The sequence below is a fragment of the Eretmochelys imbricata genome, chromosome 25, assembly GCF_965152235.1.
Source record: "Eretmochelys imbricata isolate rEreImb1 chromosome 25, rEreImb1.hap1, whole genome shotgun sequence".
Lineage (NCBI taxonomy): Eukaryota > Metazoa > Chordata > Testudines > Cheloniidae > Eretmochelys > Eretmochelys imbricata.
This window is the reverse complement of record NC_135596.1, coordinates 4,414,743-4,433,180: the sequence shown is the minus strand read 5'-3', so window position 1 is coordinate 4,433,180 and position 18,438 is coordinate 4,414,743. Positions and strand designations below refer to the sequence as shown.

The 18,438-nt window shown below is 43.2% G+C and overlaps 1 protein-coding gene across 2 annotated transcripts in view; it reads right to left on the bottom strand.

Moving 5' to 3' along the window:
- Positions 1–18,438, bottom strand: part of PIP5K1C (phosphatidylinositol-4-phosphate 5-kinase type 1 gamma) — a 74,240-nt gene that overhangs the window by 28,308 nt on the left and 27,494 nt on the right. For both annotated transcript variants that reach the window (XR_013348725.1, XM_077841798.1), the window contains exons 2-3: positions 4,567–4,598; positions 10–102 (exon numbers count right to left, since the gene is read on the bottom strand). Coding sequence is in view for 1 of the 2 variants with exons in the window: in XM_077841798.1 (XP_077697924.1) it covers positions 10–102; positions 4,567–4,598 (125 nt within the window). In the remaining variant the exon portion in view is untranslated. The remainder of the gene's footprint in view (positions 1–9; positions 103–4,566; positions 4,599–18,438) is intronic.

Below are 18,438 nucleotides of genomic sequence, written 5' to 3'. Positions count from 1 at the left end.
AGACGGAACCTTTTTGTAGGTAGTTTCGCCAGAAGCATCAACTCCTCGATGACCTATCTTCTTTCCTTGGCCAACTCCAGGCTGTCCTGATAATGATGGGGCCTGGCAAAGAGAAGTTTCCAGGTCAGAGTGGTGAAGAAAAGCTACGCTAGCGGAAGGAAGAAAAGAGGCACAGTGGTGCAGTCAGGACTAAGGTGCTGTGGTTATAAGGAATGCAATGGTCTGCATTTATTCCTGTGTAAAGATCTGCAGAGTGCATACAGATGTATCTGGCACCAGCAAGCTTGAAACACTAAATTATACATCCCTCAGGATGAGAGGTGAGTTGATAGCCAGCGAGTTTATCACACACAGGACTGTGGATCTTGACATACTGGGAGGAAGGATGGTCTTGGGTTAGGACACTGGATTGGGACTCAGATCTACGTTTGTTTCCCAACTCCATCAGACTCCCTGTGTAAAAGTCAGAAGGTACCATCATGATCCTCTGACCTCCTGTCTAATGAAGGCCAGCGAACTCCCCCAAAACAATTAGTTACTTAATTTCAGTACCTCAGTTCCCCATTTGAAAACTGGCGATACTTCCCCACCTCACAGGGTAATGGGAGTAGAACTGCATTCATGTTTGTGGGCACTGTGGGGATGTGAATCAAATACTAGACACACAGATCAGTCTTTAAACACCCCACTCCGATGTACCAGGCCATTTGGGCTTTAGAGCTCAAAGCCAACCCCTTATACTCCATCTGAAAGTCAGCAAGCAGAGTGGATAATGAATCACCAGTGTTGTGTTCATGGGGAGACACTTCACTTAAGCAAGCTGCTGTTTATGAACGACTGATTCACCAAGCCAGGTGAATTGTTGTAATTGTAGCAGTTTCCTCCAGAAACGTAGCAAAGGTGCGTAAAGTGCGGTCTGAGCGCCAACACTAAAACGATAGCCCTTCTGTCCCGTCTCTTTCCTCCATTTGCTCCTTCCAGGATCAGCAGCAGAGCTCTACACATCAAGCCAACTGCACATTGTAAAGCTCAAGGCAGTGTTTCTCTGCAGTCCCACCCACCTAAACACATCTCTGCCTTGGCGTGCTGCTTGAATGACTCTGCAGTTGCCCACTACCTACGGCGGTGGAGAAGCGTCACAGGCGCCAACAACTTTCAGTGGACTCACCATGTACATCTGGAGGGAGCTTGAGCATTCTGCTTCTGTGACACCATTAACAGCTGGCCATGGCTTTAGACAGGACTCATCTAGGCACAATTTGTAATGACCCAAGGCAGTCTCTCCTGGAGGAACACCGCATCAGTGGTATTGGTCTATGCTGCAGCACTTGACAATTTATCAACACTGAAGTTTACACAAAGGGAGTGAATCTATTCAGACTGCAGCAAAGTATTGCAATATTTCCTTCCAATTACCCAAGCTGCTAGAGAGCCTTCTGGACAGGACCAACTGGATGCCTTTATTTCTTTCTATAAAGATCTGTGTAGTCTTGGACATTTCTACAGCAGACTCCAGCCATTCTGACTACCATTAATCCACACATGTAGTTAATGTTACATTTTTCATCTTCCACCCAATGACCTCAAAACTCACTACAAAACATGAATTAAAACTGTTGCAATCCCACCCCATGCTGTGGGTAATTAACCCCATTTTACACACTGACCAACAGTGGCACAGACAGGTTACGTGACTGAAGTCACATAGCAAGTAAGAGTTGGGGATAGAGGGCAGGGGCTCAACGCCCAGGCCCTTGTTCTAACCATAACAGAGCATTTCCTGTCCTAGAGAGGACTGGATCTTTATTTGTGCAATGAAATAAGGAGTTAGCCTGTCCAGAAGTTTAATTTCCCACTAGGTGCTGATTTTGGAGGTGTGAGAATTGCTAACATACTCCCAGAGCCATCTCTTTATAGAAAATTATAATTGTTAGACATTTAAATGGAGGGCCCATCACAGCATCTGGGTGCCTACAAACAATGACCGCCCCCCCCCCCCCGCACCAAACCTTATTACTCAAAGTCTGACACAGCTGGACCAAACAAAAATTGGCTGAACACTGTCCTAGAGATCAGGGGCTGGCACAGGGGATCCTCCCTGCTGCCAACTGTGGCGTTTAACTCCAGAAAACGAGAGCGACTTAGCAAACTGTAACCTTATCCTAGCTAATGAGTGACAGAGGGGTGTTCCCTGGGATCCACCCCCTATGTAATTAATAATCATCTCTTCTACTGTGCTTAGTAACATCTAGCTTCTACATAGTGCTTTTCATCAGATCTAAAAGCACTTTACAAAAGAGGTCAGCATCATTATCCCCATTTTACAAATGGACACTGAGGCACGGGGAGGGGAAGGGACTTGCCCAAGGTCTTCCAGCAGGCTAGTAGCAGCATCAGGAATTTAGAACCCAGGTCTTCTAAGTCTGTCCAGTGCTCTACCCACCTGACCACACTGATGCACATTCAGGACTTTACAAATTGCACCTAGAAGCCAATCAATGGAGCATTGGGGAGATGCACCCACAATAACCCACCTCGCCCAAGACATTTATAGCAGCTTTTCTAATATTTGTTTTAACTCTACAACCACTAAATCTGCACAGTATTACTTAACAGTTAGCAAAGGGAGAAAAATTCAAGCATAAACAAGAGTTAGATGAATTTTAAGGTGAGATTTCAAAGAGTTGATGAGACGCATACACTCAGTGGCAGCATTCAGAGGTGTACCAAGAGCAGTGGGATTGTTGAAAGGTACAGAGACAAGTGGTAGGTGAGTAGCTTGCGGAGAGGGGGCGGGGAGGGGGATTGGAAGAGATGCTATATTTGCATAGCTTATATTCATCACAGGCTGTTAAATCCATGAGTATACAAAGTTTTTGCTCTTATCTGTGCTTCATTCTCAGTGGAAACACTAACCAGAGCCAAGAGCTTACTCAGATTCTAAAACCAATGCCAAAAACTGACCCACACAAGCACAGCAGCAGAGAGAGGGAGGGATTGGCAGCTACAATGCGTAGCATTGACTAGAAATCTGGTAACTAAAGTAGCGAACTGAGCAAATATTTAAAGGCCCGATTTTCAGGTGAGCACCTGCAGCTCCCATCGACTAGCTGGAGGATGGGGTCTGAAAATCAGGCTCTCAAGTTTAGTCTCAGCTCTAGGAATCTTAGCAGCAGCTTTCCCCGTTTCTGATTGAGACTTGCATGCTGCTTAATGAAGCTCAATTTATTGGGATCTCTATTCTAAGACAGACAAAATGTGCTTTGCTGAGGTTCAAATACTTAGATGGGGGCCAGTTTCAGTAGATACATTTGTTGTGTTAGACTGTAGGTGCCCGAGTTGCTCAGGACTGGTGAAGGGTTACAGAGCTTTGACCAGAAGGCCAGGGATTTGATTTTGGGCCTGCATTGGTAGCCAAGTGCTTACATGGCTTTCGTCACTGTAGTAATAAAATCCTTAAGACGATCTTCTCAAAACCCCTGAGATGTAGGAATGTTTCATCCCCATTGGACAGTTAGGAAATAGATTAAGTGACTTGTCCAGGGTCATACAGAAAGGTTGTGGCAGAGGCAGGAATCGAATTTGGATCTCAAGTCCTAGCTCAGCCCAGTGGAGAGCAATGGTGAGATGGCCCACTTCAGTGCACGCACGCTCTCTCTCTCTCACACACACACACACACACACAGGCTGAAAGCCTGTGCTATCAAAGTCATGTTGTAAAAAAAGCCAAAAATATCCAAGAAGTTAAAAATTGGACACTAATAGACTGTGAATCCCAGTGATTGAACCTGCTGAACTGTAGCAGTTGGGCCCAGAAATCCATCTGTGCACTTTCCGACATACAACCAATGAAATTGTTGCAGGAAAATTGTCTGTAGAGTAAGGGCGGTGATGGGTTGAGATTCTGCTGTCATTACAATGGTCTAGGATTCTTGGCTTGGTACAGATACATGTTGCGAAAAGTGGCTTACTTTAGCTAAAAGCCCATGCTTTCACACAGGTGTAACTTGTAGAGTCGAAATAGCTGAGAACTTAAACTGATCAGTAACAAATCCCAGTGATGAGTCAACCTGGTGACACTCAATAAAAAGAATTCTCAGCCATGCTTGTAGCAGTTTCCATTGCTCCACGTGACTCAGACATTCTAGCCTTCAGAATGAGAATCCCTGAATATTACATAGATTAGTTGGTGGGTCTCAGTCCAGTTCCAAATGGTCATATCAACGTAACAAAACCCATCACCATAATTTGCCCTACCACTAGCAGTCAGCAGACAGAAGGGCTGAATGGATCATGAAAAATACCCTCCCCAGATGTGATCACTATAGGTCAAAAACACCCCACCCCCCAATACCTTGCCCTGCTGCCAACCATTCTGTAGGAAGATAGAGGACCTCATTCTCATAGGCTGCCAACCTGGCACCTTCACCAACACCAAGATTTACTTAAAAAACCATGACTCTCCCACCTTGCACATTCCTCCGTTTCAACTGTGCGCCATAGAAGTTCTATTTGGGTTCTCTCTCCCCCTCTGCAAAAGGTTTTAAACAGTTGTATGCAACTCACCTCAGTGAGGGCAGTCTTCTTCAGTGCCAGACCTGAGGAGAGAAGAACAGTAGGTCAGTAGGAGGATGGTCACAGGCTCTTAGCAGGTGCATTTATCCCAACAGCTGATCAATCAAGCAAATAGTCAGAAGAAACAAGGCAGTAAGTTTTGCCCAGCTTTCATTTCTGCAAGTGCAGGGGTCCCAAGTTAAAGAACAAGCCTGGACAACTTGGCTTTTAGAAGCTCATAGGTTGCCCATGTCTTCTTTCCTAGCTGTCGGTGGGGTTTTTACTCTAAAGGTGTTACATTGACATAACTTTCCCCTACTTCTTGCTGCTCCTCTAGTAATGGGACTGTGCTATGCTGAATAATTATTTAATTAAAGCCCAAAGAGGCTTTTATGATGCTCTCTTCTAGATGCTCAACAAGAGGAAAGACTGGTCTGAATTGAGCCCCAGATCTACTTAAAGAACCCCAAGCACACTAATGTATTAGCTTTCACAGCACCCTGGTGAAGAAGGAAGTATTATTCCCATTTTACAGACAAGGAACTGAGGCACAGATTAAATGACTTGCCTAAGGTCACACAGAAAGGCAAAGTCTGAGCATGTCCCACTAGCACCTTAACACAAGCCCATCCTTTTCCCACCTTATCTGTAGTCAAACTTTGCAGAGTGAGCCATGCACGTTTCTAAATGAGAACAGCCCCCTTTGCTGTCTGAACCAGAGCACGCTAACAGAACAAGGGGCCTTTGCAATGGGCTAATGCAGCGCTACTAAATTTTCATTCAAAGGAAAAAAACCCCAAAAAACAAAAAAACCCAAGCAGTTATGTGCACATATCAACAGCTCAACCGCCCCTAATTCTGGAGAATTCTGGCTTTCATGAAGCTGACCCTGGATGACTTCAAGCATCAAGAGCTGCTCACAGAGGAGCCCTTTCAGCAATACAGCACACCCCTGCAGAGCTGCCCTAAAGGCTTGCAAGTTAAGTAATCATCTCCTTAAATAGAGAGTTCTGCTGGAAGAGCCAATGTGCTAAATGGGAGGGAAAAGCCCTTTTTAAAAAGAAATAATGGATTTCACTGTGAGGCTGCTTAACTAGCGTTACCTACTTTCAGTTACCTGGTTTGAGAGAGACACAGGCCTTGTACATGCTTCCAGGTTTACAGGAACGATAGGATCAGCAGACTATTGAACAATCCTTAATCCTTCTAAATGAAGGATTTCATGCTGCAAAGCAGAACACTGAAATTCATTCTGCACAGAACAAAGGCTCCATACCTGCAGCCACCCCTTCCCACTTAACCTGCCCTTGAACCACCAGACAGACATGTAACTGATGCAGCTCCTGCTCATGGCCTAAATGCAGATTTCCTAAAGTCTAAGGGAGTAGCTGTTTCAGCAAGGCAGGAGGAGCAAGAGGATGTTTCTGTCCAATTCTTTAGGACTCATGACATGCCAGCATGGAGCAGTGCAGGCCAAGGGAGCCAGCGCTGCTGATCAGACTTTCCCATTCCATCAGACGTTATGGGAACTAACGCAACTTGACCCGAAAGCTCTTCAGAAAAAGAGGGGATGCTGTCAGTAAGCTGGGATGTGCCATACCCACCCTTCTTGAAGAGCTCAGAGATTTTCAACCAAGTGGCAGTACTACAAGATCTGGTTCAAAATTAGTATTAACAAGAATTTGAGATTAGCAGGAACATCCTAATACCGTGCTGACCCCACAACAATGCACCTACAGGGTCCTATGACAAGGGCTCCCTTTGGTTATATTTCAGGAAACAAACAGAAAGAAGAGCGCTTCCTACTGGCCACCTGGGGCTGGGCCCTTTCTGAACACATGCTGGAAGATGATCTCAGTGGCTTGGTTTTCACTAGGAATATTTAAATATAAAAGTTTACCACTGCATCTATGGCCCAGATCCTGTGTTAAAAATATGAGGAGACCTGGCATCAACAGGCCTACAGCGGCTTCCACGGAGCAGGTCTAGGCAAGCTGATGCTTTGAATGGTGATGGCAGGCTGACCACCCCCGGGCTCCCGATGTTGCTAGCACAGCTAGAGCTGAACCAGCCGTAGGTAGATTGCCCTAGGCAAACAGAACCAAATATCTTATTCATTTATTTTTTAAAAAACTCCCCCAAGTGCAACAGGTAAATGACCAGTAGGAAGGATGAGCAGAAGGGCCCTGGATTCCATTCCACTGCACTTTCTTCAGTAACCAATACTGTTCTTTGCATAAATCGTATCGCTCACTCTCACTTCAGAGCTCACAGGACTAACCTCCGCTAGGACGATGAGCAGACAGAAAATCCTTTCACAACCATTCTAGGTCACAACATGGTCTCCTGTGTGCCTGTGCTGCCTATCCAGATTGTAAGTTCCTCAGGACAAGGCCCCTCTTCTCAATGCCAACAAACACGCCATCTACTCAAAGGCATGATTCAAAGGGCCAGATTCTGTTCCCAGTTACACCAGCATAGCCTTGTTGAAATCAATGGAGGTGCACAGTGTAACAGAGCAGGATTTGAGCCAGAGAGGCTATGTTTTCTATGCTGACTGTAGGAAGGTAAAGGCTAAGGCCCCTTCTGCTACAGCTTTGTATTCCACAGGAGTTAATCTTTCTGCACATTGTCCGAATTCCAGAGCAAGAGATTATCTTTAATTTTGTGATAATTACCATAAGCTGCTTTAGTGCTCAGCATCTGGAGTGTCTAATGTTGTCTGTGTTCCAAGTGCGGAGTCCACACATTGTCTGGAGTAGGGGTGATCAAAACAGCCACCTAGGGCAAGGGATCACGGCTCTTTGGAACAAATTTCGTTTTGGGGGACAACAGCATTGACAGTAAAAATCGGCTTTCAAAATAAACAGGCTTTCTGTCTGTGCAGAAATCGAAAGGATTCCATTGGCTACTCAGCGTGCAGCATTTGGCTGTGCTTATCTCCTAAGTAAGCTGACAGATGGCCTGGTGGAAAAAAACTGACTTAACTCTAGCTCCAGGCGTAATACAGCCACGAAACACAGCACTTGGGTTTATGGATGAGTTGGAGCTCTCCTTTAGAAGTTTCCACACTGAACAAGCTAATTGAAACCGTCTTACTCAATGTAACTCGAGAAATCCATAATCACACTGGGCCATTTTCAAGACAGCCACTTCATACAAGGGTACTCTACTGTAACTCCAACTCTCTGCCTGTCTCCATCTCAGCCCTTGTTTTTAAAGGCAATGTATGTTCTGTACATTTGACTTGCTGCTGTCCTATCCCAATCAAAAAAAAAAAAAGGGCGGCACCCCGCCCCCCAAAACATTCAGAGCTGAGAATTCTGATTGCAGCACAATGCAACTCCCATCTCTGTTTGATTTAACCCTTACCCCTTCCCTGACTCTTCCTCTGGCTGCTGTCACAATTTCTTGTTCTTCCAATATAAGCACTCCTTGGGGCAAGGACTGAATTTATTTCTGAAAGCACCATGCACATTTACAGAGCTATACAGAGAGAGATTCTGGGAGCCGACTTCCACTTTTAGCATTCATTTATACTGTAACTTCCTTGAAAAATCATGGGTATTTAAACTGAGACTAGACACACTGGAAGAGAAAATTAGTTGTTTCGTTAACAAATAAGCACAAGTTAAAGTACTTTTAAACAACCCAATTTATTATTTGCATCCTACTTCTTCACCATCAAGGCAAGTCCCAAAGGACGTATCCTCCTTGCAGTTGAGCAACATCCAGATTGATCTATAGCTACCTACGACACTCACATACACCACCAGTAAGTGGCCCACAAAACATCAGCAGGACAGGATACAGGCTGAATTTTCAAAGCTACCTATATGGGGTGCCCCACTCCCTTACATTCTTTTGGAAATCTTGGCCACAGTTGTAATTTACAGCTGACCTAGCATATCAGATGTCAAATGCCCCTTTAAAGAGAATCCTGCCACATTCTGGGGTTCTAATGAAAAAACTGCAGCTAAATATAAAAAAAGAAAACTGATTTTATTTTTATTTATAGAATAATTCACTCGTTTTGATTTAATTTAATACTAGAATCTATATAAAAGTAAACACCTTAACTGAAACTGGTTTCACTCACAAGTTCTATAGTAGGAGATTCTAGGGTGCCAAAACAATCCTTTATAGAAGAGAAATAGGCCATAAAGCAAACTCTTCACACTTGCTCCCTAATGTGAGTTTGAGACTCACTGCCATAAAGATTGGCACCTAGATAATCAATGACAGAAAACATCTTAACTTTAGTTGTCTGCTCCAAAGGCCGCTGAACAGCCACGACTGTACTCAGGTGGAAAAATGAGGCAACACTTAAAGATTTAAATGACGACTGCAAAGCTTTCATAGGAATTAACTCAAAGAGCCAGTGGATTGGATGCCCTAGTGCAGTACAATATAACTGCACTGTGCTAAACGCAGGTGCACTAAGTTCTAATGGGCTGAACCTCCTCGCTGATTTATTTGTGGGCCAACTTCCGGCCCTAGTTGTACAGCTGGGAGAATGCATGGAAGGAGACACAGGGTAAACTTAACAGGTGGCAAACTGGTAACGTTTGGGTTGAGACGTCACATCAGGAAAAAACAATTGAATACATTTCTATTAAGTATTATGATAGGAGCCAGTGGCAACACAGCTAAGGTTGCCTAACCCTTTCCATTACTGTCCCGATGCTTATAAAGCGTTTGCCAAACTAAGCAATTGGGTTGAAATTCTTTATGCTAGGTGTCTATCTCAGGGTAAATTTATTTGGAAAGTTTCAGCCAAAACAGATCAGATGTTTCAGAGAAGGTGGTTTTGTTTTGGGGGATTTTTAGAGGGGTAAAGGTAATCAGATGTTTTCCCAATGCAGCCACAATTTTTCCCTCACTGTGCAGGGTGTTTAAGTTGAATACTTAACCGTGGTGTGCTCCACGACTTTTCCAGTAAACATGGCAATGAAAAAAGGCTGTAAAGAGTTGTAAAGTCCCAAGACAATTCAATCTAAATAGGTTCAAGAATCTTATTTAGCTTAGCCCTAGGTTAGCTTAGTCTATTCACAGGTCTCAAAGCACTTTACAAAGAGATTTCAGAACTACTCCCATTTTACAGATGGAGACAAGTGAAGGAACATGTCCAAGATCACCCAGCAGGTCACTGGCAGAGGCAGAAATAGAACCCAGTGCTTCTGCCTCCCAGACCATGCTGCCTTCCCAAGAGTCTACAGCTGGGTGTGTGCATGTATAGGAGGCGTTGTCTACACCACACTTTCATCGGTAAAACTTCTGTCATTCAGGGGATGTGAAAAACACCCCCCCCCCCGCCAACGACAAAAGTTTTACCAACAAAAAGCGTCAGTGCGAACAGCGCTGTGTCAGCGGGAGAGCTCTCCCACCGACAAAGCTCCCACCTCTCAGTGGGGGTGGATTTATTTTGTCAGCATGAGAGCTCTCCCCTGCTGACAAAGAGTGACTACACTGCGCACCTTTTAGTGGTACGGCTGTAATGGCACAGCTGTGTTGCTAAAAGGTGTGTAGTATCGACATAGCCTAAAAAAATCCGAAGACTACCCATATGCCGTTTCTAAGCCAAATTTCAGTAAAGGCAAAAAGGCCCTCATTGGCCAAAACCTATGTAAAGACTGAAGTTTTAAAATTAAGTTTTTCAGTTATTTAAGCACAAAGGAGAAACTTGAAAAGCTAAACGACTAAAGAAGAAATTTTCAAAGCTATTCCTTCAAAAGCAGCTAGATAGAAATTTGACAAAGCCACCAAAAATGTTCACTTCTGAGCTAAGAGTCACAAGAAGTTTCTATCTAAGGGTAACTCCTTCAGAACATTTTACAGACATCTGATAATAGGGTCTTATAATGAAGATACCCCTACTACTACCAATGTTATTGCTACTGTGATGTTCTGCAGGGTAAGGCCAAGGAAGTAAAGCTTGAGTAGCTGGTGAATTTACCGAGGACTCATTTGTTGTTACAATCAACCTCAGATGTCAGTAAATAAGTACACTCCTGAATATGAAATGCCACTTAGTGGTGGGGGGAGGGATAGCTCAGTGATTTGACCATTGGCCTGCTAAACCCAGGGCTGTGAGTTCAATCCTTGAGGGGGCCATTTAGGGACCTGGGGCAAAAATTGGGGATTGGTCCTGCTTTGAGCAGGGGGTTGGACTAGATGACCTCCTGAGGTCTCTTCCAGCCCTGATATTCTATGATTCTATGATTATCCTTTTATTAGGAAGTTATATTGATAACACCAGAAAAAAAATGCAATAGACGGTGCATAAAAGACTTTTGGCTGATCAACACTGGTTGTCCATTTTAGCAGTCGCAACATAGCTGAACTTTGGAAGATAGTGTCTGAAAGCACTGGACTACATTTTTATTTTGTGACTAGCAGTGACATTTAAAATCCTGACATTTCTTCAGTGCTGACCCTTTCCAATCAACTAGAAGATTGTATGTTATGCTACTATAATGTAATGCATGTACACAAAACATTTTTATGTTTGTTCAATCTGCTCTGAATGAAACTGAATTGCAGGAGGAAGATGATTGTATGAGGAGGGGGTTAAACTAGTAAAATGGGAGGGTAAAAAGAGGGAAGATATGAGCACTCAGATGGCACAAAATTGAGATGTTGAGAACAACATTAATCAAGGAACCAAAGGACATGAAGAGAAGGAATTCTTGAATTGCCTATATACCAAAGAACCATGCACATTCTTAACCTGTCTAGACAATATGGAGAAGCAAAGAGAGCATCAAGGATGTGAAGATTGCTTGTAAGGTCAGTTCTAACTGCAGCTTGTTCTGGTCAATGTATTACATTACAAAGCACTGGAAGAGAAAGTGGAGAGCGCAGAGGTATGAGCTATAAAAAGGGAATGAAAACACACAGACATGTTAAGAGAAATATGGTGGGAAGTACTGGAAATGAAATATCCATCTTAAGAGACGGCACGATGCTGTTCTTTTCCATTAGAGACTGATCTTAAAAGAAATTAAGGAAAAAGCAATTCGGAAAAGATGCCAAAAAAGGACTTCACGCTGAGACTCATAAGCATCCTAAGTAGGCAAGCCAGCCAGGCTAGGTTGTAGAAGAGAAATCAGTGCTGGCATTCAGAATGCATCAAATGGAAAGAAGTGGACTGGGATGAAGCCAACCTCAGAGCGCCTCCATCTTGTCCCCACAACATGCAGTCTCAGTTCCTACCCAGCGGCACAGCAGGAGGGCAGTAATTAGAGGGAAAACAGAGTAACATCACTCTGAAGGGGAAGCTATTTACAAACTGGCCTTCCCAGAGACCTACAATGACCTACTTTACCTTGTTAAATAGATAAGACTTCCCTTTAAAAAGCAACACAGCTTGCTGAGGATGATATACGTAAAGTAACCCACTATTTAAAAAAAAAATACAGCACATCCCTGCGAGGAGCTGCTGTGGCTAACTGTACCCAGAACAAAGAAAATTCCGCAGTTTATGCCATTTGTGAGCTTACAGAATCAGTGAAGTAAAGCAATTTGAGAGGTTGTACTCATTAAGGGGGAAAGACAACATAAGATGAGCCTGTAAAAGGCAAGCAAACTTTATATACTGAAATGAATCCATTCTCCCCTAGAGCATTCAGGACAATTCAGTGAGTTACTTTAGGCCTGTCTATACATAGGAGTTGCACCTGTTTAACTAACAAGCCACACTAGTTCAGCTCTGTGTTTAGATGAGGCATTCTACAGCACCATAAGTGAGCATGGTGCATTATAAGTACCACACAGCTCAAGCCCTGGAGAGCTTACCATCCAAGCAAGCTGTATCGAAGAGGGTAGAACTGAGTAGCATCCAGCTTTCCATAGCCACTGGCTGGAGCAGGCTTCACAGGAGACTTTCAGAGGCCCCCAGACATGAGTGGAGGTATCAGACTACTTACTTCAATTTGGCCTCTGGAGTAAACGACCCATCAGCAGAGAGGGAGAACGTCCAGCTACCTCCCAGTCCCACCACTACAGCTTCAACTGCTTGGTCCTCCATACTCCCCTCTTTATCCTCCCTTTCTTCCCTCCTCTACTCCTATTAATTCTTCAGCTCCCTCACAGTATGTAAAAAACCAACCACCACCACCACCAGGTGGAACTACCATGCCATTTGCCAACCAACATCCTCTACACTCTGATTGTATGTTGCACACAAGTGTGCTGAAGAATATCCATGCAATCCTCTTCAAGATCCTTCCTATCCCACGAGCGAAGGAAGACAGAAGTCAGAAGATTATGAAAGTCAATCGCTGACTCAGTAAAGTGGAGTAGAGGTTTGTTTTGTGGAATGTTGGTCCACCTTCTATGGAGAGAGGGGGCTAGATAGTTTGGATGGACTCCACCCCACTAGAACGGGACCAATCACCTTGGGAACAGACTGGTCAGAAAAGTCAGGAAGGGGTTAAACGAATAACGAAAGAGGAAAATATAAACTCTTCGCTGGCACAAATCAAGATGCTGAGAACAATATTAATCAAGGAATCAAAGGACATGAAGAGAAGGCATTCTGGAATTGCCGATACACCAACGCTAGGATGACAAAGAAGAACTGGAATTGCTCATTTGTGAACGTAGATTCGATCTAGGTGATATTACAGAAACCTGGTGAATGTTCTGCACAACTGGAATGTGAAAATCTATGGTTAAAACCTATTTAAGAAGGATTGAGTGGACAAAGCGGGAGGAAGAGTGGCACTGTCAAAAATGCCATTGCCCTGTTTCTGAGTAACTGATAATTCAGAAGAAAATAATACAGAATATTGATCCATAAGCATTCAAACAGATACAATACAAGGTCGGGTATTAGTTGGTACTGACAACCAAATCACACTAAGAAACAGGATGACTGCTACCTTATGCGCCTATCTATAAAGTGTAGAGGAAAAAGCTATGTGATCATGGGGGACTTCAACTGGAGTGACATATGCTGGAAGTCTCATGTTGCCAGTACTAAAACATCCTTGGAATTTCTAAATATTACACATGACAATTTCTTAACTCAAAGTGTTGTAGCCAACACAGGACAATTCGATATTAGACGTTGTCCTAACAGATAAATAGGAACTGATCATTGAACTAAAAATTAATATTAGCTTGTGTACAAGTGTTCAAGACTTGATCACATTTATAATGTGCAAGTTGAATGAAGTCCAGACCAGTAAAATATATATATATACACACACGGTGCTTTAATAGGGTGAATTTCACAAAGCTGAAGACAATTGTGAGCCAAATCAGCTCAGGGAAGAATTTAATCAGAAAAATGAGAATGAATACCAGATATCCCAAAAGCCACAAACCCGTAATCAAGGAAGAAGGCCGTGCTGGTTAAAAAACTGACCTGGTTTAGAGAGGAAATGAGGGCAGCTGTAACAAATAAAAAATAATAATATAACGAATGGAAGAAAGGGGAAATTAATAGTAATGAATATAAATGAGAAGTTAAGTACTGTAGAAAATTGATAAGGGAAGGAAAGGGACAAGGAAAAATCTATAGCCAGCAGAGTTAAGGACAATAATAAAAAGAATCCTGCCAATGGTATTGGTCCATTACTCAATGTAGGTGGTAGAATTATCAATAATAATGTAGAAAATGCAAAGTGTTCAATAAATATTAGTTCTATATTTGAGGAAAACAGATATATTCTCATTGTATGGTGATAACATTCCATTCAGCTAGTAATCTTTGGAGGATGTTAATCAGAAGCTACTAAAGTTAGACATTTTTAAAATCAGCAGGTCCAGATAACTTGCATCCAAGAATTTTTAGAGAGCTGGCTGGGGAACTCGATGGATCATTAATGTTTATTTTCAATAAGTCTTGGAGCATTGGAGGAGTTCTAGAAGCCTGGAAGAAAGCGAATGTTGTGTTAATTTTTAAAATGGGTAAACAGGATGACCCGAATAATTATAGGCCTGTCATCCTGATACCAATCCTGGGTAAGATAATGGAGCTGCTGATTCAGGACTCTATTAATAAAGAATTAAAGGAGGGTAATGTAATTAATGCAAATTAACATGGGTTTAAGGGTAATAGATCCTGTCAAACTAACTTGATTTTTTTAATGAGATTACAAATATGGCTGATAAAGATCTCAAAATGTAACCATAAATGGGGAACTGTCATAGAGCATGTGTGTTTCCAGTGGCATCCCACAGGGATCGGTTCTTGGCCCTACTCTACTTATCAATTTTATCAATGACCTGGAAGAAAAGTGAAATCATTGATAAAGTTGGCAGATGACAAAAATTGTTGGAGCGGTAAACAATGAAGACAGGTTATTGATTTGAGTGATTTGACTGTGGTTCTCAACCAGGGGTCTGGGGACCACTGGGGGGCCCCAAGCAGGTTTCAGGGGGTCCGCCAAGCAGGGCCAGCATTAGACTTACTGTGGCCCAGGGCAGAAAGCTGAAATCCCACTGCATGGGCTGAAGCTGAAGCCAGAGCAACTTTGCTCCACAGGGCCTCCTGTGGTGGGGGGCCCCAGGCAATTGCCCTGCTTGCTACCCCCTAATACTGGCCCTGCCTTTTATATGCAGATGGTTGTTGTGGCACAGGTGGGCTGTGGAGTCTTTATAGCATGTTGGAGGGCCTCAGAAAGAAAAAGGCTGAGAACGCCTGTTCTAAACGACCTGCTCTAGGAATTATTGTGGGGCAATTCTCCGACCTGTTTACACAGGAGGTCACACTAGATGATCATAATGCTCCTATCTGGCCTCAGAATAGATTAATCTCTTTCCCACACCCTTTGTCTTGCCTATTTTGATGGTAGGCTCTTCAGGGCAGAAAAATGTCTTCTTATATCTGTTTGTACAACACCTAGCAAAAAGGGGCTCTGATCTGGGCTGGGGCCTTTGGGTGCTACCGTAATATAAATATTACTATGTAGCAACAGCAGAGAGCTCTGAGCCCCCCAGAACAGTTTCTATACCACACTGTACATGGTCTCTCTCAAGATAAAGTGGGACTGGGGTAGCTTCAAGAATCCCAGGACACTCATTTTAGGGCCTCTTGCTGGCACAGTCTATAGCTGTGAACTCCCCCATATTTGGCTACAGACTGGCTAACCTAGTGAGGAGGGCTTTAAATTAGGTTCGAAGGGGGCAGGTCACCAAAGCCCACAGGCAAGTCAAAAAATACGGAGACCTGGGAGAAGGATCGGACTTTGTGGGGAGCATGGGCTGTTATAGCAGAAATAAGGGAGAGACAACACAGAACTGGGAGTGGGGAGAGGGAAATCAAATCAGTATCGTAGATGTCTGAGTGCTAATGTGAGAAATATGGGGAATAAGCAGGAAGAACTCGAAATGCTAGTAAACACACACAATTATGAAATAGCTGGCATCACGGAAACTTGGTGGGATAATCCGCATGATGGGAATATTGGTACAGAAGGGTACAGCTTGCTCAGGAAGGGCAGGCAGGGAAAAAAGGGAGGAGGTGTTGCCTTATATTAAAAATGTACAAACTTGGATTGAGGTTGAGATAGAAATAAGAGACAGACTTGTTGAAAGTCTCTGGGTAATGATAAAAGGGGTAAAAAAACAAGGGTGATGTCATGGTTGGGGTCTACTACAGACCAAACCAAACCAAGAAGAAGTGGATGAGGCTTTTTTTAAACAACTAACAAAATCATCCAAAGCCCAGGACTTGGTGGTGATGGGGGACTTCAGCTACCCAGACATCTATTAGGAAAAACAACACAGCAGGGGACAGATTATCCAACAAGTTCTTGGAATGTATTGGAGACTATTTTTTATTTCAGAAGGTGGAGAAAGCTACTGGGGGGGGGGGGGAGAGGGAGAAGAGGCTGTTCTAGATTTGATTTTGACAAATAGGGAAGAACTGGGAATTGGTCCTGCTTCGAGCAGGGGGTTGGACTAGATGACCTTCAGGGGTCCCTTCCAACCCTGATATTCTATGATTCTAACTGGTTGAGAATTTGAAAGTGGAAGGCAACTTGGGTGAAAGTGATCATGAAATGGTAGACTTCATGATTCTAAGGAATGGTAGGAGGGAGAACAGCACAATAAAGACAATGGATTTCAAGGAGGCAGACTTTAGCAAACTCAGGGTGTTGGTAGGTAAAATCCCATGGGAAGCAAGTCTAAAGGGAAAAACAATTGAAGACAGTTGGCAGTTTTTCAAAGAGACATTATTAAGGCCAAAAGAGCAAACTATCCCACTGAGTAGGAAAGATGGGAAGTATGGCAAGAGACCACCCTGGCTTAACCAGGAGATCTTCAATGATCTAAAACTCAAAAAAAGAGTCCTACAAAAAGTGGAAACTTGGTCAAATTACAAAGGATGAATATAAACAAATAACACAAGTATGTAGGGATAAAATTAGACAAGCCAAGGCACAAAATGAGATCAACCTAGCTAGAACATAAAAGGAAACAACAAAACATTCTACAAATACATTAGAAGCAAGAGGAAGACCAAGGACAGAGTAGGCCCGTTACTCAATGGAGGGGGGAAGACAATAACAGAAAATGTGGATATGGCAGAGGTGCTTAATGATTTTTGTTTCGGTTTTCACCAAAAAGGTTCGTGGTGACTGGATGCCTAACATAGTGAATGCCAGTGAAAAAGAGGTAGGATCAGAATCTAAAATCCTAAAAAGGGAAAGAACAAGTCAAAAATTATTTAGACAAGTTAGATGTCTTCAAGTCACCAGGGCCTGATTAAATGTATCCTAGAATACTCAAGGAGCTGACTGAGGAGATATCTAAGCCATTAGCAATTATCTTTGAAAAGTCATGGAAGATGTGAGACATTCCAGAAGACTGGGAAAAGGGCAAAAATAGTGGACCTATAAAAAGGGAAATAAGGAAAACCTGGGGAATTACAGACCAGTCAGCTTAACTTCTGTACCCAGAAAGATAGTGGAGCAAATAATTAAGCAATCAATTTGCAAACACCTAGAAGATAAGGTGATAAATAACAGTCAGCATGGATTTGTCAAGAACAAAAAAGTGTCAAACCAACTGATAGCTTACTTTGATAGGGTAACAAGCCTTGTGGATGGGGGAGGGGGGAGAAGCGGTAGAGGTGATATATCTAGACTTTAGTAAGGCTTTTGATATGGTCTTGCATGACCTTCTCACAAACAAACAAGGGAAATACAACCTAGATGGAGCTACTATGAGGTGGATGCATAACTGGTTGGAAAATCGTTCCCAGAGAGTAGTTATCAGGGGTTCACAGTCATGCTGGAAGGGTATAACGAGTGGGGTCCTGCAGGGATCAGTTCTGGGTCCAGTTCTGTTCAATATCTTCATCAATGATTTAGAAAATGGCATAGAGAGTACACTTATAAAGGTTGCGGACGATACCAAGCTGGGAGGGGTTGCAAGTGCTTTGGAGGATAGGATGAAATGATCTGGACAAACTCGAGAAATGGTCTGAAGTACATAGGATGAAATTCAATAAGGACAAATGCAAAGTACTCTACTTAGGAAGGAACAATCAGTTGCACACATACAAAATGGGCAATGACTGCCTAGGAAGGAGTACTGCGGAAAGGGGTCTGGGGGTCATAGTGGATCACAAGCTAAATATGAGTCAACAGTGTAATGCTGCTACAAAAAAAGCAAACATTCTGGGATGTATTAGCAGGAGTGTTGTAAGCAAGACACGAGAAGTAATTCTGCTCTATTCAGCACTGATTAGCCCTCAACTGGAGTATTGTGTCCAGTTCTGGGCGCCACAATTCAGGAAAGACGTGGACAAATTGGAGAAAGTCCAAAGAAGAGCAACAAAAACGATTAAAGGTCTACAAAACTTGACCTGTGAGGGAAGACTGAAAAAATTGGGTTTGTTTAGTCTGGAGAAGAGACAACAGAGGG